This window comes from Coffea arabica, chromosome 1e (genome assembly GCF_036785885.1).
Source record: "Coffea arabica cultivar ET-39 chromosome 1e, Coffea Arabica ET-39 HiFi, whole genome shotgun sequence".
Taxonomy (NCBI): Eukaryota; Viridiplantae; Streptophyta; class Magnoliopsida; order Gentianales; family Rubiaceae; genus Coffea; species Coffea arabica.
In genome coordinates this window covers 4,839,125-4,864,845 of record NC_092311.1, presented here as the reverse complement: position 1 = coordinate 4,864,845, position 25,721 = coordinate 4,839,125, and the positions used below count along the sequence as shown (strand labels likewise).

The following is a 25,721-nucleotide window of genomic DNA, read 5'->3' as shown; positions in this document are numbered from 1 at the left end:
CAAATTATAGAATAATCTTGCTAATTTATGGGCTAAATACTAATATATTTATAGGGCCATGTGGACTGTTACTACAAATTAAACTCAAGTTGATCGCAATTATTGATTAACAATAAGTGCTTTCATGCCTGTCAATCGGGCCTATTGGGCTGAATTTGGATATGTCCAAGCCCAATCCTAGTTAAAAACTATAAATAGTTGGGTTTGAGTTTAACCCATCCGGGTTGGAAATGTTAACGCCCAAGTCCATGTCTTTAAATTTATTGGGCTTTCGGATCAAGAATGGTGACCGAAATAAAAATTCATCCTTTAAATATCATATATTAATTAAATCATAAAATTTTAATTCAAAAAATCAGAATTTTACATAATTAATACAAAATAATCTTACTTAGGATTAAAAATTTTTTAAATAGTACCAATTTTTAAAATAATAAGATATATTGTAAACATTAATATATTTAACAAACACATGTTTATATTTTTTGAAACTTAATATACAAAGATATGAGCTTAGTATTGCCCAAGCTCAGCCCATTTACACATTGGGATTGTATTCAAGCCCCAAGGCAACTAAACCCATATGGCAAGAAAGCCCATCTCAAACCATTTGCGGTCAATGGACATAGGTTCCACAGAGACAATGCTAACTTTTTTCTTTCCATTAGTCTTTCTTTTTTCCTTTAAAATTTGATGGACATGTAAAATTTAGTATGCACAATGCATTTCATTTTTCTTTTCTCTTATTTTTTTAAAGAGATTTTTAACCTTACAGAAGGAGAAAAAGGGGAGGATTTGTGAGTAAAACAAAAGACATTAAATTCATTTGATTAATGTCTCAATCAACAAAATTAATTCTTTTATTTTTTGATATAAAATTAAGGAAAAAGGGATTTTAAATAGGAAGACTTCGATTTAAGACCTTTCACTCATCTTAAAAGATATCAAAAAAAAAAAAAAAAAAAAAAAAGAAACATACTCCTTGTCGTCAAGATTGACTGAAATCCCTCAGTACTTTATAGACTCTGCATTCTCGCTCAGGTGTTGAAAGATGGCTCCCTGCAGAAAAAGAATAAACAAGTGTCACTCATGCCGTACTACAAAAATGGTATGTGCTTCAGCTGAAGCAATTGAATCTTGTGATGAAATCTTGATTCAGATTCTAAAACATTTACCTGCAAAATCCCTTTTCCGTTTTAAGTTAGTTTCCAAGAGATGGTCGTCTCTTATTTATGATCCCTTCCTTAAATCAATTTGGAAGCCGAGAGTGTCAGGCCTCTTCATCCAGATATCTACCAAGAAAACTTGCAAAACCAAGCATGAGTACATCCAAGTGGAAGCCAAGCTGCCTAATAGTCTCCAAGACAATCTCAGTTTTCTGAATTCTGATGGAAACAGCATCTGTGGTACTGAGATCTTGAGCTCTTGCAATGGATTGTTTCTGATCCTTTGTAAAAAAGGCAGTAAACTTTTCTACAACCACAGGTACTATATATGTAATCCAACAACCAAAGAGTATGTTGCAGTTCCATGCCCTGAAAGGCGTAGCGCGTGGAAGGAAGTGAATATGTTTTTGGCGTACGATCCTTCCGAATCAATAGCTTACAAAGTGGTAGCAATCAGCTTTCTTCGCAGATCACAGATTTTTGTCAATATGTATTCTTCAGAGAGCAAGTCATGGAAAGGCATGGAAGGAGTTCCGTTAGGTGATGTTTGTTTCAACTTGGGAGTTTATTTTGATGGCTCCATCCTCTGGCCAGCACTAACGTCAGAGGAATCGCAATGTTTTAATGTTTCCTCAGAAGTTTTCCAGCGATTTGCAATGCCTCCGCTGCAAAAGAGTAATCAGCAAAGAAAGCTGAAACATTTTGGAAAGACTAATGAAGGCCATTTATGCCTAATCGTGGGATCCAACTCTGATGCTAATATGCTCTTTGTCCATCAGATGAAGCGTGGCCAGTTCAACTGGTCTGTGAAGTACCATGTTGATCTTACCAGCCTTGCTTCAGCTTTCCATGTTCTTTACATAGCTAGCAACGAAGATGAGGTATCATCCATGATTTTACTTGTAAAAGGCAGAGCCATGTCGCACGAGTTCAAGGATAAAACCTACAAGGAGCTCCAGAAGATAGCGCTACCTGATCAGAAATGCTTAGTTGTACATCAGTTGATTGAAAATCCATTCTGCTTGCTCAACTAAATAGAGAAGTTTCATTCTGCTAGTGAGATTATTAATGAAGAGTAGTTTTAGCTCTTTCTTTCTTTCTTGCTTTCGGCATTTCTGTGTCAAATGGCTGCAACAGAACTGAAGAGTTCATATATAAACAAAATGTCTATTGTAGTATTGTAACTGAGTGAGTGTGAATGGATTGATTGGAAAGTTTAGAGATGTTGCTCCAATGGAACTGCACATAATTAGCTTGCTAGTGGACTTGTAGCACAAGACAATTAAATAAGAAAATCAAATGGAAGACTGGAAACATTAACACAGACAGACATGCTAATAATAAATTACCAGTTCTGATTCAAGAAGTCGTTAACCTATCAACAAACTCAAAATGAAGTGTCCTAGTGCACAATAGTTGGAACCAAGCTCAGTGGCCACCACCTTTCCGGTGGGATGGGAGGTAAGGAGTTCAACTCTTGCCTCCCACCAAATTGTCTGTCTCTCGTGAACAACTCGATTGATCTCAGCAAGCCTTCTTAGGAGTTGGTGTCTAGTGCCCGCAAGGGTCCGAGTCCTGTGGTTATCATGTTCGGAGGGATGTGACCTCTCCTTCCGGGTCGGAGTAGAATTAGTCGGACCCCGTGAGAATTGACCCGGACACCCACTCCGTCAGGAAAAAAAAAAAGTACAATAGTTGGCATTTTGGAACACTTTTTGAGTTTTTTTTACGTGTTATAATCATTAAACAGCCCTTGAAGTTGTGTTCTGCCATCTCTTGGTGTTGGATAGAGGGACAAGGGATTATCATGAACTACTATGAAAAAGTCAATGCTATTAATCAGCAGTTAGGAACAGCCAAAAAAAAGGGCTTGTCTGCACCCTATATTTGCACAAGTTTTGAAAGTGAGAAAAGTAATTTTACATTTTTCCCATAATGTTGCTGTCATTTATACTTTAAGATGACATAAACAGCAATTCCATTTTCCTAGTCTAGATTAGTCTCTATATGATTGTAACCAAAATGGACTTTTACACTTTTTTAAGATTTTGCCTCAGGACTTCAACCTAATCTCCGTTGAATATCTTAGTAGATAAATGTATAGTGGGTATAATTTTGGTTTAAAATTGCCAAGAAAAGTTTGTGGATGTGAACGGAGAAAGGATGAATTGTAAGGCAGCAGCACGCGCTTGGAATTGGTGCTTGACAGCTAAAACGCGCTACTTGATTTGTTTTTAGAATTTCCGCATTGACGGACTGCGAAGAATTTTAAAGATCTAATTTGTCCCCCTTATAAGTTGCCCCACAAGCTTGAGAATTTGGCATTTACTAGAAATATTTTTTACAATTTTACTTTTCCCCATGAAAGTTTCAAAAAACCTTACATGCAAGTAGTGGTGTAAATAAATCCAATCAAAAAGGACATTCAAAGTTGTTTGTCTATTCTAATAAATTTAAAATTGTGTTCATATTTGACTCGATCAAATCTCTTTTATGTAAATTTCCAATTTTTATTTTACTGAAGCCAAACGTAAGCCTAATCATATTTGATTTGGTTAATTAGGGAATCAAATTCAAATAAGATCTTGCCGATCTGTAATCGATTTGCATATCGTATAATGTAATTCTTCTTTCAACCATATTTGCAATTATAAAATTAAAATTAAATCCATGCTTTCGAAACCTTTGTGGCCGTGTCCCTTCTCATTGGCATTTGTAGCCAAACAAGTGAGAATCGATTAAAACCCAAGTCATTAACTTATTGGGAATTTGGGACAGGATTGCTAGCCCATTTGCGTACAGCCATGTCAATTGTCATCCCTACTTGAATTAGATCTTACTTTTTAGAAAGGGATAATTTGAGAAATCTCCCTTGAAATTTCTAACAATTTCGTCTACTACCCTTGAGATTTTTAATATTACACTTACTTCTCTTGGCCCTTGTAAAATGATCATAATAACCTTAACATATTAATATTTTTTATGCAATTAAATAATCTGCTACTAATCTTGTGCATGTGAACGCATTTCACACAATTCGATATTAAATGGCAACAAAAACAAAGTTCACTCTTGGAATAACCAATTATGTCATAAACACAATTTTAAACATATTACAAATTAATTTTAGTTTTGCTTAAAGGATCTAAAGATTAATAGAAGAAGATGTGAATTGAACGTTTAAGAAGGATGGGCTAGTATTGGTATTCCAACATTTGAGGGATAGGGTGCTAAATGAATGAAGTTGGTGAAATTTTTTAAATTTAATAGTGCTAGTTTTGTTTCTTTCGTTTAGATTGAGATTTTAGAATTTAGGGACTAATAGTAGTGGTGGTGATGGAGATAATAGTATTGATTTGAGATTTGGGAATATGGAAGGTTTAGAATAGTAGAAATAAAGGTTGAAATTGGGTTTCTGATGTTGTATATGTTCCAAATTCTTTTAAGAATTTTATAGGAAAGTAAATGAACTTCACATTTTATGAGAGTATTTGGGGTTATTTATTCAAAATTTTGACAACTGAATAGTTTTTGTTACCAAAATGGTAACTTGAAGAGATGTATATGTAATTTTAAAACTTTAAGGGAACTAAGTGAAATTATCAAAAATCTCAAGAGAGGTTTCGAAATTATCCATCCATTTTAGAAATGATAGACACAAATTACTCGTGATAAGCCTTTTTCGACTCCTCATCTTGCTCTATTTGATTAGGAGCATCCAATAGCCCCACGCCAATAGAAAGAGTGTTCACAACCCAAGGGATATATTGCAATATTTATTCCAAAGGCTTCATAGTTCATGTAAATGTTGTAAAATCCATGATTTTTGACACCGATTTTTATTATTTTATTTTTCCAATTAATTAAAAAGATAAAATTTCTAAGTAAAAGAAAAATAAAATAACTGTAGGATGGGATAAGGGTTTCTAATAAACTAAAACTCTTATCCAAACCACCTACTAGTGGGTAGAGCTAGGTTTAGGATTTTATTGAAACCCTAGAAAGAAAAATAACACCATCCTTTCTCTAGTCGGCCTCCCTAGAGCAAGAGCCGTCAGAGAGTAGAGAAAGAGAAGCAGGCGACACCGCCAATCAATCAGACGACTAGGCACCTAAACTTGTAAATGTCGAGTTCGCGCAAAACTTCTCTTTTAAGTTTTAGTAGTTGCATTAATTGTCCTAGGGATTTTACGAATTTGTATTGTTATTATATATATATTTTAGGAAGATTCATATGTGGATTCGTAAAAATAAGGTGTTAGATTTTAATCCTTGGTCAAATAGGTTGCCCAAATCTGTTGGGGGAAAAACAAAAAATATATATATAAAAAAAAAGGGAAGGGAAGAGCAGCGGCAGCCTTGGCTAGACGTTGCAGAAGCAATGCCACACACAAAAAAAAAAAAAAAAAGAAAGGGGGAAGAGTGCGGCCGCCATCTCTGGCGGCAGAGAAAAGAATTCCAAAGGTTGGCCGAAAGCTAATCCAAGACCAGAAAAGAAAAAAAAAAAAAAGGGATAGATGATGTCGCCATCAATGGAACAAGATTATGGTTGGCCGAAGATTTGGGTCGCCAGAGCATGGTCAGACATGGTTGGCCAACCATGGGTCCAACCCGAGGAAGAAAAACGATAAATTAGATTTGGACTAAACTGTAATATAAAATTTAGTAAATATTTAATAAATAAATTTTAAATGTAATTAGTCCATTTTTATAGTTTATTGTGAGTAGTAAAATTCAGGACCCAATTTAAGAAATTGTTAGAATTGAAAGGTTAGTCATGTAAAATTATATTTAGTTAATCACGTTTAAGATACTTAAATGGCAATCTAAAATATCATAATTTAACCGTATTAAGCCAAATTAGACAAAGGTAAGATAAGTTCTAAATTGTTAAACGAAATGCTTAAAATAATAATAATAATAATGCTACTAATAATACTAATAATAACACTAATGATAATAATCATAGTAGTAAATAATAATGTTGCCGATAACACTAATAATAATAATGAATGATTATAAATTATAAATTGATATAGTAAGATAGCAGTCAAGATAATAAGCATGATTATGAGTAATTATTTTCTTGTAAATCAGGAAACTTTACAAAAAGGAGAACCTTCCCAATTAAGAAACTTTCTAAAAATAGAAACTTTCCAAATTAGGAAACTTTGCAAAAATAAAAATCATCCAATTTAAGGAAGATGCTATTAGGGTTCATATAATGGTCTAGACACGAATTTTCGACTTACTCAGAGTTTGTACCTTTATGCATCTATAGGAAGTAACAACTGATTAGGGAACTCATGCATTTGATAGGTACGGTACAAGCATCTAAGGTAGTTTCACTCGAGCAGCCAAACAAGGGTAGGTGGTACTTACCCTTCTGAGATTTCAAAGGTGCAAAATGAAATTTTTGTTGTCAATCCTATTTTGTTGTGTTGATTCGAAATGTATTTGATTAAATGCTTTAATTGGATATTTATGGAAGTATATTTTTACTATACAAAATGGACCATGTGACTTATTTGAAATGGTTTGATATGTATTATGTACCAAACAAGCTGAATCTTTATGAAGTCAATGATTTATGTATGTGACATGTAGAATAAATTTTTGACAAGTAAAACTCAAAACAGTCATGAGATAGACGGTAGGAGCTATAATCCTGTCTAATCGTCATGGTAGTTTGGTATAAAGTCCGGCCGATTGACAATGTCATGGTAGCTTGGTATAGAGTCCGACTGATTGACAAAGTCGTGGTAACTTGGTATAAAGTTCGGCTAATTGACAAGGTCATGGTAGTCTGGTATAAAGTCTGACCGATTGACCCATGTATGAAATGAGACCAATCGGTAGTCATGAAATCTATTGGTCACCCACCTAGAAGGGGTTTAATCTCTAGACTGAGTAATCAATAGCCGGTTATTACATGTACTTGTTATGAGTTGATATGGAATGATTTATAAACTGATTTGAAATGAGACTTATGAACTGATATGAATTAATTTATGAATGGATATGAAGAGACTTGTGGATTGAGACGAAATGATTTATGACTTTATGATTTTTATGTACATTTGTCAATAAGGTTCTTTTAAATTGTTTGCCACTCGTTACTACTTATTTTATTTAAACGACGTTACTTTCACAATCATGGAGGTGATCGATGCGTAAATGATTTGATTTGTATCTATATATGTATCTATAAAGTTACAAGTACATGGTCCAACAGAGGGGTAAATATTACCTACTGAGCGACTTGCCGTTCAACCCACTTTTTACCACTCTTGCAGATTCTGAAGAGTATGAGTTGGTTTACGTAGAAGATCCTGAGAACGACTTTTATTAGCTTTAAATGAATAGAAGTTGGCAAGCTAGCTACTTCTAGTTGTTAATTTATTTACATCTGTTTTCTGTTGTTTCAATTCAGGAATAATTGTACGAACTTATTGGATATTCGTAGACTACCCTTGATAGACATTTGTACCGCACTTTATTTAGTTATATTATTTCGTACTTTTGAAGTTTAGACTGGTTAGATATTGCCTTGTATTCTTGAGCGGGATTTGAGAATATGGCGAATGCCACGTGACGGGCATGTGTGTGCTCGAGGCGTGACATTTTTAATGGTATCAAAGCTAGGTTACATGGTCTGGGAGTGTGAGAAATTATGTTTGGAGATTAATGATTGTGAAAATTGAAAGGAGATGGAAAAACAGATCAAAAGAAATAAGAGATTGCTGTGACATTTTAGTGGTATCAGAGCCTAGGTGACATGGTCTGGGAGTGTGAGAAATTATGTTTGGAGATTAATAATTGTGAAAATTGAAAGGAGATAGAAAAACAGATCAAAAGAAATAAGAGATTGTTGTGACTTTTTAGTGGTATCAGAGCTTAGGTTCGAAATAACACCATAAGATAAAACAGTGTAAGAAATGAAGGGTAGTAATTAGTAAGTTAGGCTTGAAAGGATCTGCACGCCTATAAAGGAAGAAATCAGGACTGATAGTGTCCCATTTGACATTGTAGGAGATGGCCGAACTGGTACATGGGGAGCATCAGGATTGCGACTGGCCAGTTCATTTGACGGGATGTGATGCTGCCCGTCTTAGGAAGAGACAAAGGTTTTATAGGGATAGGTTCCTTGAAGAGTTAGAGAGAGTCACGGACGGAGCTAGGAAGGCTTATGCGTTGGCTGACCGAGTAGCTGAGCAAATGCGCGAGATCTCAACGTTGATAGTGTCGAGAGAGCACATTAGACAAGACATGGAAGGCTGGCGTGAGGAGGCCCTCCGTCTACGGGAAGAGGTCAATAAGTTGAAAGCGGAAATAGAAGTACAGAAGGGACTAGCTGATATGTATAATAAAGGATTTGAAGTAACTTCCCTACTCCAGAATTGAGATACGGAGTACGAAACTTTAGTGGTGAAATATGAAGAGAGAAGACAACGCGTGATGAATTGGATAGGTGACCACCAACCCCTTGCACCCCAAATGCCTAGGTGGAATCACCTATGGCCTGATAGTGATGCGGAGCTAGAGGACGATCTCGAGGAGGACCCTGAGAACCTGGCCGTAGAAAATCATGAGGGGAAAAATGGAGTTGAGGACCAGAATGGTGCCGAGGAGGGCATAGAAGATGGAGCAGTTGTGGATGCAGACCCACCAGCGGATGTGTAGCAGAGCTGGTCTATGATGCTCAAATTAAGGATTTATTTATTTTGTTAGTGTTAGGGAATATTATTACAAGGACATTAGTAGGTTGATTTGTGATTGTTCGCATAGATTAGTCTCTACCCAATCATAGGTTATAATTAGACAGTTTGGACACTAGATTCGTTAGATATTTCTAGAATAAGTTAGGATATGGATCTCAATGTGTACGAAGTCAACCGTTCTTCTCATTTCGAGTTAGTGAATAAAATCTCTACTTTAAATTTTCTTTTGTTCATCTATTTTACTTTTAGGGTGGCAGGTATGAAATATGCATGTAGATAACCGTAGTGGTGTCGTCCTAAAAGCATATATTCACATATATATATATGTGTGTGTGTGTATAACAATAAATGAGAATAAAATACTTATTTTAGTATGAAAATTTATTTGTTTGACTTAGGAAATGGCACCGAGCACTAGGCGTGGCGGAAATCACAATGGCAGCCCTAATGGTGAGAATGCCAACGGTAATCACAACCAAGAATCATATCAAGGAAATAATACTCAGGGTATAGGTTACCAAGAGGCTGGTTCAAGTGGGCAACCACCCTACATGATGTTATCTGCAGAGTTAGTGACTGCACTAACCTTAGTAGCCCAAGCACTACAAACTCAAACACAGTTAGCACAGACTCAGGCGGGTCAAACCCAGAATCAGGGATAAGGGGGAACTCAATCCTACTATATGAAAATGAAAAGGGTCCATGTCCCTACCTTTGATGGAACTCCTTACCCGAATTTGGCGGAAAAGTGGTTAGATGAAATAGAAAATAATTTTGCACTTTTGCAAGTGCCGGAAGAAATGAAGCATCTAATTATCAAACCTTTTTTTGTACGAGAAGCCAATAAGTGGTAGGCCACTCTGGAACCTACCGTTGCCTCACCAGGAAGTTGAACAAAATTTAGAGAGAAATTCCTGAAACACTTTTTCCCACCCGCCGTGAGAATGCAGAAAATAGATCAGTTTGAAAATCTGAAACAAACGTCGAGGATGTATGTGGTGCAATATTCGAATAAGTTTACGGTGCTAGGAAGGTTCGTGCCGTCGACAATGACAGATGTCGAGTTGAAGAAATATAAGTTTATACGGGGGTTGTCGAGTAGAATTCAAACTAGGGTGAACACTGTTTATACCCCTACGTTTAATGACATGTTGGATGCCAGCGTTAAAGCTGAGGCTGATTGCAGAAGATTGGATGAAGAGGGTAGGAATAAAAGGCCTAGACTAGGGAATGAACTTGCAGTGTCGGGAGCACTGAAACCTGGCGGACGGTTCCGCTTAATTAAGAACACCGAGGATAACTGAGGGAAACACCTTCCCTGTGTGCAAAACGTGCTGGAAGATGCATTAGGGAGAATGCTGATTTGAGACGACTTTTTCCCCGTGTAAGACTTGTGGGAAGATACATCGAGGGAAATGTCGAGTTGGAACAGGAGCTTGTTTTGAATGTGGACAGCAAGAGCATAGGGCTATGAATTGTCCAAATAGGAAGGTAGAAGGAGATAAGAGTAGCAACCTCGCTGACAAGAAGTCAAAGGTTAAAGGAAAGTTCATGTTATGACTGACGTTGAGGCGGAGGTGTCAGGCGACTTGGTCACATGTACTTGTTTTGAATGCCGAGGGAGAAGTCAAAGTCGTCTTGCACGGGGGAAGTCAAAGGTTAAAGAGAGGGTGCATGCTATGACTGATGTTGAGGCGGAGGTGTCAGACGACGTGGTCATAGGTACTCTTCTAATTAACTCTGTGCCTGCATACATACTATTTAATTGTGGAGTTAGTCACTCCTTTGTTGTTAAGAAATTTGCAAAGTACTTGTGCATGTCTCCCGAGTGGATGGACCACCCTTACCGAATGGCTGCTCCAGGAAATAGAATCCTAATGTCTCATACTAGGTATCCAAATTGTAATGTGGAATTGGAGGATAGGAGATTAGAAGTAGACATAGTATAAATAAATATGAGTGATTTCGATATTATTTTAGAATGGATTGGCTAGCTAGATATTTTGCCCAAATTGATTGTAGGAAGAAGAAGGTGTTATTCATGAAATCGAACGAGAAGGATTTCTCATACTAAGAAAATGTTGGTAATATGAAAATTCCTAGGTTACCTCTTCTATCTGTCATGCAAGCATGTAGGGGCATAAGAAAAGGATGTGAGGCATATTTGGCTTATGTTGTAGATACAGAAAAAGAAGAGAAGTCTTTAGAAATAATTTCGGTGGTGAAAGACTTTCCTAACGTGTTTTCAGAAAACCTCCCTAGTCTACCTCCGGATAGGAAGATAGAGTTCGAAATAAATATTGTACCTATATCTAAGGTCCCTATAGGATGGCGCCTGCGAATTAAAGGAACTTAAGGAGCAATTACAAGAATTATTGGATAAGAAATTCATTAGACCTAGTGTTTCTCTTTGGGGTGCGCCAGTACTCTTTGTAAAGGAGAAAGATAGTAGTCTGAGATTGTGTATCGATTATAGGGAGTTGAATCGAATCACAATAAAGAACAAGTACCCCTTCCAAGGATAGATGATCTTTTTGACCAATTGAAGGGAGTTAAGGTATTCTCTAAGATAGATTTAAGATTTGAATACCATCAATTGAAAATTAAAGTCGAAGATATCCAGAAAAGTGCATTTCATACGAGGTATGGGCACTATGAGTTTTTGGTAATGCCCTTTGGATTAACCAATACTCTGACAGCCTTTATGGATCTGATGAATTGGGTATTCAAACCGCAACTAGACTGTTTTATGGTTGTCTTTATTGATGATATTTTAGTGTACTCCCCAGATGAAGAAAGTTATGCTGCCCACCTTAGGGAAGTTCTAGAGATACTAAGAAGAGAGAAACTATACGCTAAATTTAGTAAATGTGAATTTTGGTTTAAGAGTGTAGCATTCTTAGGACATGTGATATCAGGTCAAGGGGTATCTGTTGACCCAAAGAAGGTGGAGACAATTGTGGATTGGCTACGGCCCACTAGTGTAATCGAAGTGAGGAGTTTCTTAGGGTTGGCCGGCTACTATCGAAAATTTGTGGAAGGATTATCCACCATTGCTATGTCTCTTACTAGGTTGACTCAAAAGAGGGCAAAGTTTGAATGGACAGATAAGTGTGAAACGAGTTTTCAGAAGTTAAAAGAGAAACTAGTATTCGCCCCAGTGCTTACCCTATCCTCTGGGACGGAAGAATTTGTGATTTATAGTGATGCCTCTAAAAATGGTCTAGGGTGCGTTTTGATGCAAAATGAGAGAGTGATTGCTTATGCCTCCCACCAACTGAAACCTTACGAGCAGAATTATCCAACGTATAATTTGAAATTGGCGGCAGTGGTATTTGCGTTGAAAATATGGAGATATTACTTATATGGTGTGCAATGTGAGATTTTTACCAATCACATGAGTCTTAAGTATCTATTCACCCATAGAGAATTGAACATGAGGCAGATGAGATGGTTAGAATTGATTAAGGACTATGATTTGACAATTCGTTACCATCCGAGCAAGGCTAATAAGGTAGCAGATGCCCTTAGTAGGAAGTCAAGGGTATTAAGAGAACCCACAGCAAATGATCAGATAAAAAATTTCGAAGTGGAAATGGTGGACTCCACGACGCAAATGCTAGCTGCCCTAGTGGTCGCACCTACTTTAATAGATAGAATTAAGGAAGCACAGCATTCTGACGACGGATTTGCAAAGATTAAAGGAAAACTTGAAGTGGAACCCATTGATGGGTTTGAATTGAAAGATGATGGAAGTTTGTGGAAGGATGGTAGATTATGTCTGCCAAGGGATTAAGGATTGAAGCAGGAATTGCTAAAGGAGGCACACAATTCAAGATTCTCGATTCATCCCGGGGGAACTAAAATGTACCGAGACTTGAAAAGGAATTATTGGTGGAATGGGATGAAACGAGAAATAGCTGAATATGTGGCGAAATGTCGGGTATGCCAACAAGTAAACACCGAGCATCAAAGACCTGCTTACTTATTACAACCCCTTATAGATTCTCCAATGGAAGTGGGAACATGTGACAATGGATTTTGTCGTAGGATTGCCTCGGACAATCAGGAATAATGATGCCATTTGGGTGATAGTCGATTGGCTAACCAAATCTGACCACTTTCTACCATATTGAATGGGGTAACAATGGAGAGGTTGGTAGAGATGTACATGGAGGAAATCGTATGTCTTCACGGTGTTCTAGTGAGTATAGTGTTTGATCGAGACCCTAGATTCACGTCTAGATTTTGGTCGACCTATCAAGAAATTATGGGGACTAATCTGAGATTAAGTACCGCTTTCCACCCTCAGACGGATGGACAGTCGGAAAGAATCATACAGACTCTGGAAGACATGCTCCGAGCCTGTGCTCTAGATTTCGTGGATAGTTAGGATAGATTGGTGAAACTAACAGAATTCTCGTACAATAATAGTTATCATAGCAGTATAGGTATGGCACCATTTGAAACGTTGTATGGACAAAAGTGTAGATACCCCTTATATTGGGATAAAGTAGGGGAGAAGCTGATCACTGGTCTTGATTTGGTGGAACGAACTTTGGAGAAAATTAAGATTATTCGGGAAAGATTAAAAGTTGCTCAGGAGCGAAACAAGAATTGGGCAGATTCCAAAAGGAGACCTTTAGAGTTTCAATTGGGAGAAAAGGTGTATTTGAAAGTATCCCCTACCAAAGGAGTGATGAGATTTGGAAAAAGTGGCAAGTTAAGTCCAAGATATGTAGGATCTTACGAAATACTGGATAGAGTTGGACCTCTAACGTATCAACTGGCTCTCCCACCTGCTTTGTCAAGGGTACATAATGTTTTTCATGTCTTCCAACTGAGGAACTATGTAACAGACCCGAGCCATATTTTGGAGGATCAACCCATCGAGGTAAGGGAGAATTTATCAGTGGAGGAAGTTCCTTTAAAAATCATGGATCGGAAGGACCAAATTCTAAGGAGAATGACCATACCTTACGTCAAGATGCAATGGACGAACCATACACCACGAGAGGCAACGTGGAAGTTAGAGGAGGACATGCAGAATAGAAACCCATATCTTTTTGATCAAGCTACGTAAGTTTCGAGAAAGAAACTTTTTGTAAGGGGGGTAGAATGTAAAACCCACGATTTTGGGCACCGATTTTTATTATTTTATTTTTCCAATTAATTAAAAAGATAAAATTTCTAAGTAAAAGAAAAATAAAATAAAATAACTGTTGGATGGGATAAGGGTTTCTAATAAACTAAAACTCTTATCCAAACCACCTACTAGTGGGTAGAGTTAGGTTTAGGATTTTATTGAAACTCTAGAAAGAAAAATAACACCATCCTTTCTTTTGTCTGCCTCCCTAGAGCAAGAGCCGTCAGAGAATAGAGAAGTAGAAGTATGTGACACCGTCAATCGATCAGACGACTAGGCACCTAAACCTATAAGTCCCGAGTTCACGCAAAACTTCTCTTTTAAGTTTTAGTAGTTGCATTAATTGTCCTAGGGATTTTACGAATTTGTATTGTTGTTATACTCCCTCCCTTTTTTTATAACTGACGTTTAAGAAATTTGTTCTAGTGTACTTTTATCTGTCGTTTTATTATCCCCATACAGTATTAATTATTTTTTCACAATTTTACCCTTTTATCTCTCTTTTCCAATACAGGGTTCTTAATTACTACTCCTAGTAATTAGTTTGGTGGGAGTTAGTTTGCACTGCTTTTGGCCTAGTAAAACAGCACCATTTAGTACTCTAGTGAGAGAAAACATGGGTGAATTGGACAATTAATGAGGGTACAAAAGGAAAATAGTGTATAGATTTAAGCAATGAAAAACTTTTCTTAATTGGTGTGCAAAACCTTAAACGTCAGTTATAAAAAAAGGGAGGGAGTATATATATATTGATATATATGTTTTAGGAAGATTCACATGTAGATTCGTAGAAATAGAGTGTTAGATTTTAATCCTTGGTCAAATAGGTTGCCCAAATCTGTTGGGGGAAAAATATATATATATATATATATATATATATATAAAGGGAAGGGAAGAGCAGTGGCGGCGGCTGCCGCTACTCTGTCTTGGCTAGACGTTGCAGAAGCAACGCCGCACACAAAAAAAAAAAAAAAAGAGGGAAGACTGCGGGCCACCATCTCTAGCGGCAGAGAAAAGAATTCCAAGACTAGAAAAGAAAAAAGAAAGGGGATAGATGATGTCGCCAGCACTTGCTGGCGACAATGGAACAAGATTATGGTTGGCCTTTCGGCCAACCAATTGAAGATTTGGGTCGCCAGATCCTTTGGCAACCATAGTCAGACATGGTTGGCCTTTGGGTACAACCCGAGGAAGAAAAATGATAAATTAGATTTGGACTAAACTGTAATATAAAATTTAGTAAATATTTAATAAATAAATTTTAAATGTAATTAGTCCATTTTTATAGTTTATCGTGGGTAGTGAAATTCAGGACCCAATTTAAGATAATTGTTAGAATTGAAAGGTTAGTTATGTAAAATTATACTTAGTTAATCACGTATAAGATACTTAAATGGCAATCTAAAACATCGTAATTTAGCCGTATTAAGCCAAATTAGACAAGGTAAGATAAGTTCTAAATTGTTAAACGAAATGCTTAAAATAATAATAATAATAACGCTAATAATAATACTAATAATAACACTAATGATAATAATCATAGTAGTAAATAATAATGTTGCCGATAACACTAATAATAATGATAATAATAATAATGAATAATTATAAATTATAAATTGATATAGTAAGATAGTAGTCAAGATAATAAGCATGATTATGAGTAATTATTTTCTTGTAAATCAGGAAACTTTACTAAAAAGAGAACCTTCCCAATTAAGAAATTTTCTAAAAATAGAAACTTTCCAAATTAGGAAACTTTTCAAAAATAAAAATCATCCAATTTAAGGAAGATGCTATTAGGCTTCATATAATGGTTTAGACACGAATCTTCGATTTACTCAGAGTTTGTACCTTTATGCATCTATAGGAAGTAACAACTGATTAGGGAACTCATGCATTGATAGGTACGGTACAAGGATCTAAGGTAGTTCCACTCGAGCAGCCAAACAAAGGTAGGTGGTACTTACCCTTCTGAGATTTCAAAGGTGCAAAATGAAATTTTTGTTGTCAATCCTATTTTGTTGTGTTGATTCGAAATGTATTTGATTAAATGCTTTACTTGGATATTTATGGAAGTATATTTTTACTATACAAAATGGACCATGTGACTTATTTGAAATGGTTTGATATGTATTATGTACCAAACAAGCTGAATCTTTATTAAGTCAATGATTTATATATGTGACATATGGAATAAATTTTTGACAAGTAAATCTCAAAACAATCATGGGATAGACGGTAGGGACTATAGTCCTGTCTAATCATCATGGTAGCCTGGTATAAAGTCCGGCCGATTGACCTATGTATGAAATGAGACCAATCGGTAGTCATGAAATCTATTGGTCGCCTACCTAGAAGAGGTTTAATCTCTAGGCTGAGTATTCAGTAGCCGGTCATTACATGTACTTGTTATGAGTTGATATGGAATGATTTATGAACTGATTTGAAATGGGACTTATGAACTGATATGAATTGATTTATGAATGGCTATGAGGAGACTTGTGGATTGAAACAAAATGATTTATGACTTTATGATTTTCATGTACATTTGTCAATAAGGTGCTTTTAAATTGCTTGCCACTCGTTACTACTTATTTTATTTAAACGATGTTACTTTCACGATCATGAAGGTGATCGATGCGCAAATGATTTGATTTGTACCTATATATGTATCTATAAAGTTACAAGCACATGGTCCAACAGAGGGGTAGATATTACCTATTGAGCGACTTATCGCTCAACCCACTTTTTACCATTCTTGCAGATTCTGAAGAGTATGAGTTGGTTTACGTAGAAGATCCTGAGAACGACTTTTATTAGCTTTAAATGAATAGAAATTGGCAGGCTAGCTACTTCTAGTTGTTAGTTTATTTACATCCGTTTTCTATTGTTTCAATTCGGGAATAATTGTATGAACTTATTGGATATTCGTAGACTACCCTTGATAGATATTTGTACCGCACTTTATTTAGTTATATTATTTCGTACTTTTGAAACTTAGACTGGTTAGATGTTGCCTTGTATTCTTGAGCGGGATTTGAGAATACGGCGAATGTCACGTAACGGGCACGTGCGGGATCGGGGCGTGACAAATGTGTTCATGCAAAACTGGCTGGATTGCATTGAAGAAATGTAGTCTTTAGACTTTAATCTTCTCATGATTGTTGAGTTAAAGATATCTTTTATTATTGTTGTTATTATCATCTCTATGTTCATCAATGTAGTAGTCCAATTAAGTCCAATTAAGCTTAGTTTGGATAGGGCATGCGTCATCGTTTGGAATTTGGATAGGGCATTATTTGTAAAATACTACTATTGAATTGTATTACAAACATGTTTTCTAGCCCTTTTTTTATTTTCTCAATTATTTTTTTATTTCAAATACATTATGTCACACAAAAAACATTACATTATTATTTAAAAAATCCAAAAGATTTTAAGAATGGTTTCCTTTTAGAGGACTCTCCTAGAGGCCCCTAAAATTTTTCTTTCCATTAGAATCGTGAACTAATTGAATCTCTCGAATGTCTATGATTAATGAAGCTAATGATTCTTATCCAATAATAATAATAATAATAATAATGAAGCTAACGATTCCCTGATGTTTTTTTTTTTTAACTTAATAAGGAAGTATTTTATTATCACCCCTTCTATCTTATTCCACTAGATACCAGAATAACAATTCCAAAATAAGGAGAAGGAAAAAGGAAAAAAAAAAAAAAAGAAGAGAAAACCTTGCCCGGTAAATTAAATTGTAGCCTAGTAGCATTAAAATAAGTGTTAAAAGAAAGACATAAATATACATCACTAGCTATGCCAATGAAGCAGTATAATTTTTGTAATAACGGATGTGTATAATCCCCCTTTCCTCCCTCTCCATGCAGAAAACTAATAAAGCACCGTAACACAACCCCTACAACACAAATGTCATCTGCTTCAGCTGAAGCAATAGAATCAGGTGATCAAATACTGACACAGATTCTTAAAAGTCTACCTGCAAAATCCCTCAATCGTTCTAAGTTGGGTTCCAGGAGATGGTTGTCTCTTATTTCTGATCCCATTTTTAGATCAATTTGGAAACCTAGAGTATCAGGCCTCTTTATCCAAATACGTACCAAGAAAACTGGCAAAACCAACTATAAGTACGTACATACCCTTTGAAGAGAAGCTGCTTAACTGTCTCCAGGACAACCTCAGTTTTCTGGATTCTGATGAAAACAGCAGCTATGATACTGAAATATTGAGCTCCTGCAACGGATTGTTTCTGATCCGTAGCCCAATGGGCAGTAAGCTTTTTTATGGCTACAGGTATTATGTGTATAATCCAACTACTAAAGAGTACGCTGCACTTCCGTGCCCTGAAAGGCGTAGCACGTGGAAGGAAGTAAATATGTTTTTGGCATATGATACTTCCGATTCCAAATTAATGGAATATAAAGTGATGGCAATTGGTTCTAGTCGCAGATCACAGAACTTTATCCATGTCTACTCCTCAGAGAGCAAGTCATGGAAAAGCATCGAAGGAGCTGCATTAGGTGATGTATGTTTCAACTTGGGAGTTTTCTTTGATGGCTCCATCCTTTCGCCAGCATTAAGGTCAGAGGAATCGCAGCATTTTAACGCAGTGACTTCAACTGGTATGCGAAGCACAATCTTGATGTTACTGGACTTGGCTCAGCTTTCCATGTTCTTCATGTAGCTAGCAATGATGATGAGGTATTATCCATGATGTTACGCGTAAAAGGCAGAGCCATGTTATACAAGTTCAAGGACAAAACTTACAATGAGCTCCAAAAGATATCGTTACCTAGTCCTGATACCAAAAGCTTAGTTGTATTTCAAATAATTGAAAATCCATTTTGCTTCCTCAATTGAAAAGGAAAAGAAGATTAACTTTGCCAGTGACATTAACAGTGGTTTTAGCCTGTTCTTTCCTTTATATCTTTCTTTGCTCAATTGAAAAGGAAAGTTTAGAGATATTGCTCCAATGGAGTAAGACATAATTTGCTTGCTGGTGGACGTGGAGAACTAGAAATATAAATAAGAGAATCAAGCGGAAGATTGGAAACAGTCACCTAGACACGAATATTAAGCTCATAAATTCAAGTTCTGAGTACTTCTGACTCCAGAAGTCATTAACCTATCAACAAACTCAAATAAAGTGTCCTAGTGCACTATAATTGGCAGGTGTATTCTGGACCTGGGAACACTTCCAAGTCTTTATACATGTTATAATCATTAAACACTGTTGGATTTTCTTTTTTCTGTCATCATTCGGTGTTGGCATATGATGGCATAAGCGATTTTCATGAACTCCGATGAAAATGTCGATGCCATGAAACATCAGTCAGGAGCAGAAGAAAAGAGCATGTCTCCTCATACAGTTCACAACAACAATCAATGGTGTTTTTCTGCAAATATCGGCAAGTCTAGAAACAACTGCCTAGTCAGCTGGTATCCCAACTGCAATCTTTGCAGGCACGCGAAGCACTTGCAAAAGCTCTTTGCTTGCCACATTTGCCCTGTTTCTCTGGAAAATCTTCACCAAAGACAAAGCTACACTAACTTCTGAATTTCATTATTGTCGTTGGAGCTCCCAGCCAAAATTCTGATAATATGCAGCTCCCTACATCAAGAGGCCTCTTGATCTGTTCAAGTGTATGTTGCTTCTTCAATCAAATCCCCCTCCCCCCCTTTCCTCAAAAGAGTGGCGTAATTCCTGAATCAGCCAGCTTCATGAACATATAAAGAAAATGCACTAAGCTTAGAGTTCCTGTTGTCGGTATTACAAATCAAATACTCATCTTTAATGTCCATAATTAGGAGCTCCATTATATGCATTAACAGGAAGCTACTAGGTTCTGAGGTGGCATTTAAGGTTTCTAGGTGTACAAGAACTGACATATCTTCTTCAGTCTCCATCCAAAAGTCCATGTCATCTATATATCAAATACTTCACTTATCCATGCGCTAAAATCTTGCAGAGATGGTATTCAGACGAGAGAGATGAAAAACTGTGTCAATATATTTACTCTAAAGCAAGGTCATGAATTAAAAGAAAAAAATGAAGGAATTTACAATTATAGCTCAGTAATGAAAATCAAAAGAACACTAACTAGTATAACTGTTGCCTTTTGCTCTGAGATGAAAATCTGTAGGATGAAGCAAAAGCAACCATTCTGAGATTCTTTGAAAAGTATCAGGTTTGGTTTATCACTTGCTGCATTAAGCAGATTGTCCTAAAACACTGATTTATGGATATAAAGGTGCTATAACGAATATTATCTCAACTTTCCAGAGCAGAAAGATCAAAAGTAATTTTTCTGCATAAAAGTAGAACATGGCAGAATAGCAGAAGTCCATATTAAAATTAATACATTTCTATCCTGGTTGCTTGGTTGAATCTATCATTTTGACCTGCAAATTTTCTCCTGTCAACTGATCCATATTGGTGAAGAGCCACGTTTACTGTTCTTTTAGCAAGGTAAACTACAGAACAGATCAAGCTTCAAGGAACAATTAAATATTGAGGGTCAATTTAGAGAGTGAATCCACCATGGCTTTGAATCTCATTGAACCCTCACCATGTCTGAGCAGAAAGGGCACGATTGAAGACAAAAAAAGGGTAATTGCAAAAAACCAACCTTTATACTGCAAATAATTCACCACCTCACAGCACAGGGTTGAATAAATAATGCAGTAAGATTACCAGCAGCAGAAATCAGAGACATAGTCATAACATGCCAAACTACAGAGGGGATATGGTTTTACCCAATGATAACAGTAGCATTCCAGAGCATACTGCATTACATATTCATCTCATTTTACATATCATACCACAGATTCCTGATCCATGCTGTAAAACTTTATCAGTGTGAAATTTCAAAATCCTATTATAAACCAGTGTCCTGTATCATTGTCTCAATGAACCTAAAATATTAAAAGTATTCAAAGAAGAACGGTATCATATTTTGATCTTTGACAATTTGGAGTTTCTGCCCCTTTATGTTCAGTTAGCTAAACTTGATGTTTTTTCCCTATTTACCTTCTAAAAAATATTTAAAATTGCAGTTGTCATCTGTTAAGACACAAGCTACAAAATTATGAAAAGGACTTGTAGGAAGTTAAAAAATTTGAAACAGGATCCTCATAGAAAGCACAACCTAATCAAACTAATATTACACGTGCACCAAATTTCATCTTCATGGCAAAAGAACAACCTGTGCTCGAATGTAGGCTCTCCATGTATTATGCTTTAGCAAGTTTATCTATTCAAGATGAAGAACATATTCCTTTCAGAAGAAAAAAGTAAGCTGGGCTGTCAGATTTCTCTACAAAATGACATCAAATGGCATGAACAAGGAACTCCAGAAGAATGCCTCTAATTTCATCAAATTCAGGTAAGATGCTATGTAGATACTACATACAAAAAAACCAACGTCTTTAACCAAATCATCTATAACTCTTCCATTATTCCAGCATTTAGCAAGCCTAGACTAACTATATACAAAATATTCTGGCATCTCCTCACATTTCTTCCTCAGCATAACCATCGTTAAATTTGAGCCACTTCTTTGACTTGCACAACTTCATCAGGAAGTACCATATAATTGCACCCACAGTCATCAACCCACTCATCAAATATACAATCTTAGTCGCTACAGCCATTAAAACCACCAAAAATGCTGATGGGATTAAGCATATGACCACCAGAGTTGGCAGCCTGCATGGAACACGATATGGGCGTTTCAATGAGGGAAATTTTCTCCTCAACCAAAGAAAGGATAGATATTCTAAAATCATTCCCAAACTATACAAGAAATTGGCAGCTGATATGATATCTGTGTACTTCATATGAGACACAGCAAGTATAATAGCAGTTGAAACCAGTATGCCCACCCAAGGTGTATTGAACCATTTTGACCTTAGCGAGAAGAACTTAGGCAAGAAGCCTATTCTAGCCATGCCCTCAATCTGAAAAGCACTGCTACTCAACTGAGCTTCAAAAAGTCCAATTGCTGATAAAACAGCCCCAAATTCAATCCAGATTTTCAACCATTTACCTGAAATCATCTCTGCTGCATCTGCCATGAAACCTGCTTCCCATAAACTCTGATCCACAGAAATTGCCCCTGTTACAGCTACGAGTGGGATAATGTAACCTAAACAGGTAAAAATCACAGCACAAAACAGTGCCAAAGGGAATGTCTTTTGTGGATTCTCAACTTCACCAGCCATAGTACTAACATTATCCCAAAAATTCAGGTTCCAAAACAATGTATTAAGGAACAAATTCCAGTCTTTTTTCACACCCTTTTGGCCTAAATTGATCCATCTATGTGGATGAATCTTCGGAATCGCTATCAATGACATTATTATAAATGGTGCTAACGAAACAATGCCTAAACCCACAGCTGCATATCCAACTATAGTAAGCCCTGTATAGTTGACAAAAGAAAGGACTAAAGTCGATACCAGAATTGCCAGATAGCGTGGTAGGCCTGAAGAGAAGATTGGAAACAGTTTCTTGAGATAGTCAACACCAAGTGCCGGAAATGCTGCTATATTGATGACAATACTAAGAAACTTCCATGCTCCCATAAGCGATCCACAAAAGGGTCCAAAAGCACGATCAGCCCATATCACAAATCCTCCATTTCCAGGGAATGCAGTGGAGAGCTCTGATGTGATCAGGGCTTCAGGGATACTCCAGACAAAAGGGAAAATTAGGAAGCCAAGAATGGCTAATAAAGGCCCCGCAGCCTGGACTGCAGGCTCTTCGCCATACGGACCACCGGCAACTTCAAAGTATATGAGGAAAATTAGAGGAATGAGGGTGACTTTATTCGAAACTTTCCTTTTATTAATTGAGGCTGCTGGATTGGTTGTTATAGGCAATTGTTGATTTGAACTTTGCCCATCTTCACGTGGAGGAGCGATGGGAAAGGTGGTAATTGTCATGGCTGTTATTGCATTAGACGGTTGAAATCTCTCAGGGTTGCCTTGTGCTCTCACTTGGCCAAGTGAGAGTATAACGTCAAAAACACAAAAATGGTGAATTATTCATTGAACTAGGACATATAGGGGATCTGAAGATTAAATTGAACTAGGAGATGTAGGAGAGGAGATGTGAGATGAAATTCATGTGTGATGTGGGAGATTCTACCATCCTTTTAGGATTCTAACTATCACAGGATTCTAATCCTAGCTATTCATTGAACCAGGGCATGCAGGACATGTGGAGATTAAATTGAACTAGGAGGTACAGGAGATGTGGAGATTAAATTCAGGTCTCGTCTGGGATTAGAATTTTGACTGTGCCTTAGCATGGTCTTTTTTTTATTTATTGTAAATTTATACAAATATAAATAATTTAAATATAAAAATTAACAACAATCCTACATTTTCATCTATATTAATTTTAAAAAAATTATTGCATTTTAAACGTTCAATTATTTACTAATTTTTAAAAGTTTGTTTACATATTTTCACTATAATATAATATTATACATCAAATTATGTACCTCATATCAAAAACCTGGTAGATATTCTTTTTTTACAAATATTCTTTTAAATAATTTAAATTTTTATTATAACCATAACTATAGAACTATATATTCATATTTAATTAAGTAGAAAAAAATCCAATAATTCATTTTTCTTCATCGATAAATATTTAGTTTCCAACAATATTGATAAATCTGTTGGTGTAACAGTTAATTCTCTTTTTTACACTAAGTTAATTCAAAATTCAAGGAAGAAATGATGAACAATTTGAATACTAATCAACAGTATGGTGGTGAAAGGAAGAAATTTGGGATATGTAAGATTTCAATAATTGTGATTAAGGAAGTAATTTGGGATATGTAAGATTTTAATAAATGTGATTTGAAAAAGGTTTTACTATAGTTCTATATGTAATAATTTAATAGAAAGCAATATCATTAAGATAAGATTAGTTATTTTAAAATTAGAGAAAATTTTTAAACATATAATATAGTCCAAATAGGATTTAATATGGGTAAAATTTAAGTGACACACAACCCGTTAATTCTCTTCAATTAGACATGTGTACATAGGAGTGAGAAACAACTTTCATATATATATATATATATTCTAACTCATCCTAATCCTAACCACCATAGGAAAATGCAAAAAGTTGATAGAAGAAAGCAAAGAAGCAATTAAGTTCTAGTAAGACAAAATTTTTCAAAATCTTGAGACTATGATTATCATTTCAATTACCATTTTTCGAATTGCCAACACTCAAATTCTTCCAATGCATAATAATTTTCTTTTATTTTCATATTTCTTCATATTTCTTTTTTGGTGTTGAAAATTCCTTTGACTTTTTCTTTCCTTTTCCTTTCACCATTGTCATCATAGGATATTTTTAAAAAATTTAAATTTTGGGGTGTTTTTAAATTTTTTTAAAAATCATCATTTCTCTCCCCTCCACTCCAACCACCTAGCTGTCCACCACCATGACCCGCCACCTTCGCTTCCCTTTGTTCTTCCTCCTTTTCCTTCCTACCTAGCACCACCTCCCATACCTCTTCCTCCTCCTCCCCCTTCTCTTCTCTTCTATTTTTACATGTATGATTTATTACTTTTGATCAAATTAGTTAATTTGCCAACTTAATAATGAAATTCATAATAAGCAAAGCTGTCATATATAAATAAAAAGAATAATTAAAATTTATTAAACGAGATAGAAGTGGTCAAAAGAGAGAAAAATTATAAGTATACTGATAGGTCATAATTTGTTGCTAAATTTATAATTATTTTTTCTTTGATTTTAGCCAAATATTATTTTAATTGTCAGATTCTACTTATATTTGGTATTTTGTGCTTATTTCAGGAGAGGGAATGAAAAGTGTTTAAATGAAGATTTTCTAGTGAAAAACATCTAACGGTTGCACGTGAGCGCACCTAAATTCACTGCTCAAAGCCGAAAAGTCGGGATTGATATTTGGCAGTCTCCCAATCTGAATCAACTTCCTAATTTGTTAGCTGCCAGGACCTTCCTTATTCTGTGGGGTCGCTCTCAAGAAAAAGGAACGTTTGAGGAAATTGATTTGTAATAGGACTTTCTTTTAGGAATTTGATTGGTATTAGAAAACCAATTAATTAAGAAGTCAAAAGAGGAAACGAGAAAAATAAGGCCAGATTCCCGTTTGATTGATACGGAAGCGATGGAACAATCTGGAGGGGGGTGTCGTGACTCTTTGGGGAAGAATGGCCGCTTGGTCTTTTCTCCTTAAAGGAGACAACGTCCTCCTTGCTCCTTGGCTTTGGTTTTGGCGAAATTGTAAATGCTTTGGCGTTGGGATTTTTTTCCCAACGATGAGCCACTAATCTTCTTTTTTCGTCGAAGGTCAACTTGAAAATTCGATTCCAAACACCTGTGAGACCGAATTATTTTACTTATTTCTTTTGTTCATTGGTATTTGTACTTTTCCTGGTTTAACTTCTTATGCTTGTTATGTTATTTGAATATCAAGGGCCCGATATTCGAATTAACATAATAATCTACTGCCAGATTAATTGATTAAATCTGTAATTGTTTGATTGGTTAATAACAGTGGCGACTAGTGTGATTGGTTTCATGTTAGAAAAGCGTATGATCTAATTTAAACGAACCCTCGTAGCGTGTTTGTTAGTTAGGATTGAGCTTTTCTAATTCTT

At 35.9% G+C, this 25,721-nt stretch overlaps 2 protein-coding genes across 2 annotated transcripts; one reads left to right on the top strand and one right to left on the bottom strand.

The window, feature by feature from the left end:
- Positions 1–1,105: 1,105 nt before the first annotated feature.
- LOC113688195 (F-box protein At5g07610) lies at positions 1,106–2,200 on the top strand. The gene has a single exon (XM_027205935.1). The coding sequence runs from the start codon at positions 1,106–1,108 to the stop codon at positions 2,198–2,200; it is 1,095 nt and encodes a 364-aa protein (XP_027061736.1).
- A 19,126-nt stretch (positions 2,201–21,326) lies between these two features.
- LOC113688182 (probable polyamine transporter At3g13620) lies at positions 21,327–23,227 on the bottom strand. Its single transcript, XM_027205899.2, has one exon. It carries the CDS (start codon positions 22,992–22,994, stop codon positions 21,561–21,563), a length of 1,434 nt encoding a protein of 477 aa, XP_027061700.1. The 5' UTR covers positions 22,995–23,227; the 3' UTR covers positions 21,327–21,560.
- Between the last annotated feature and the right edge of the window lie 2,494 nt (positions 23,228–25,721).

What these genes read in the sequence shown, in the direction of transcription:
- LOC113688195 (XM_027205935.1), top strand. Translation starts at nt 1,106, where the DNA reads ATGGTATGTGCTTCAGCTGAAGCAATTGAATCTTGTGATGAAATCTTG.
- LOC113688182 (XM_027205899.2), bottom strand. Translation starts at nt 22,994, where the DNA reads ATGACAATTACCACCTTTCCCATCGCTCCTCCACGTGAAGATGGGCAA.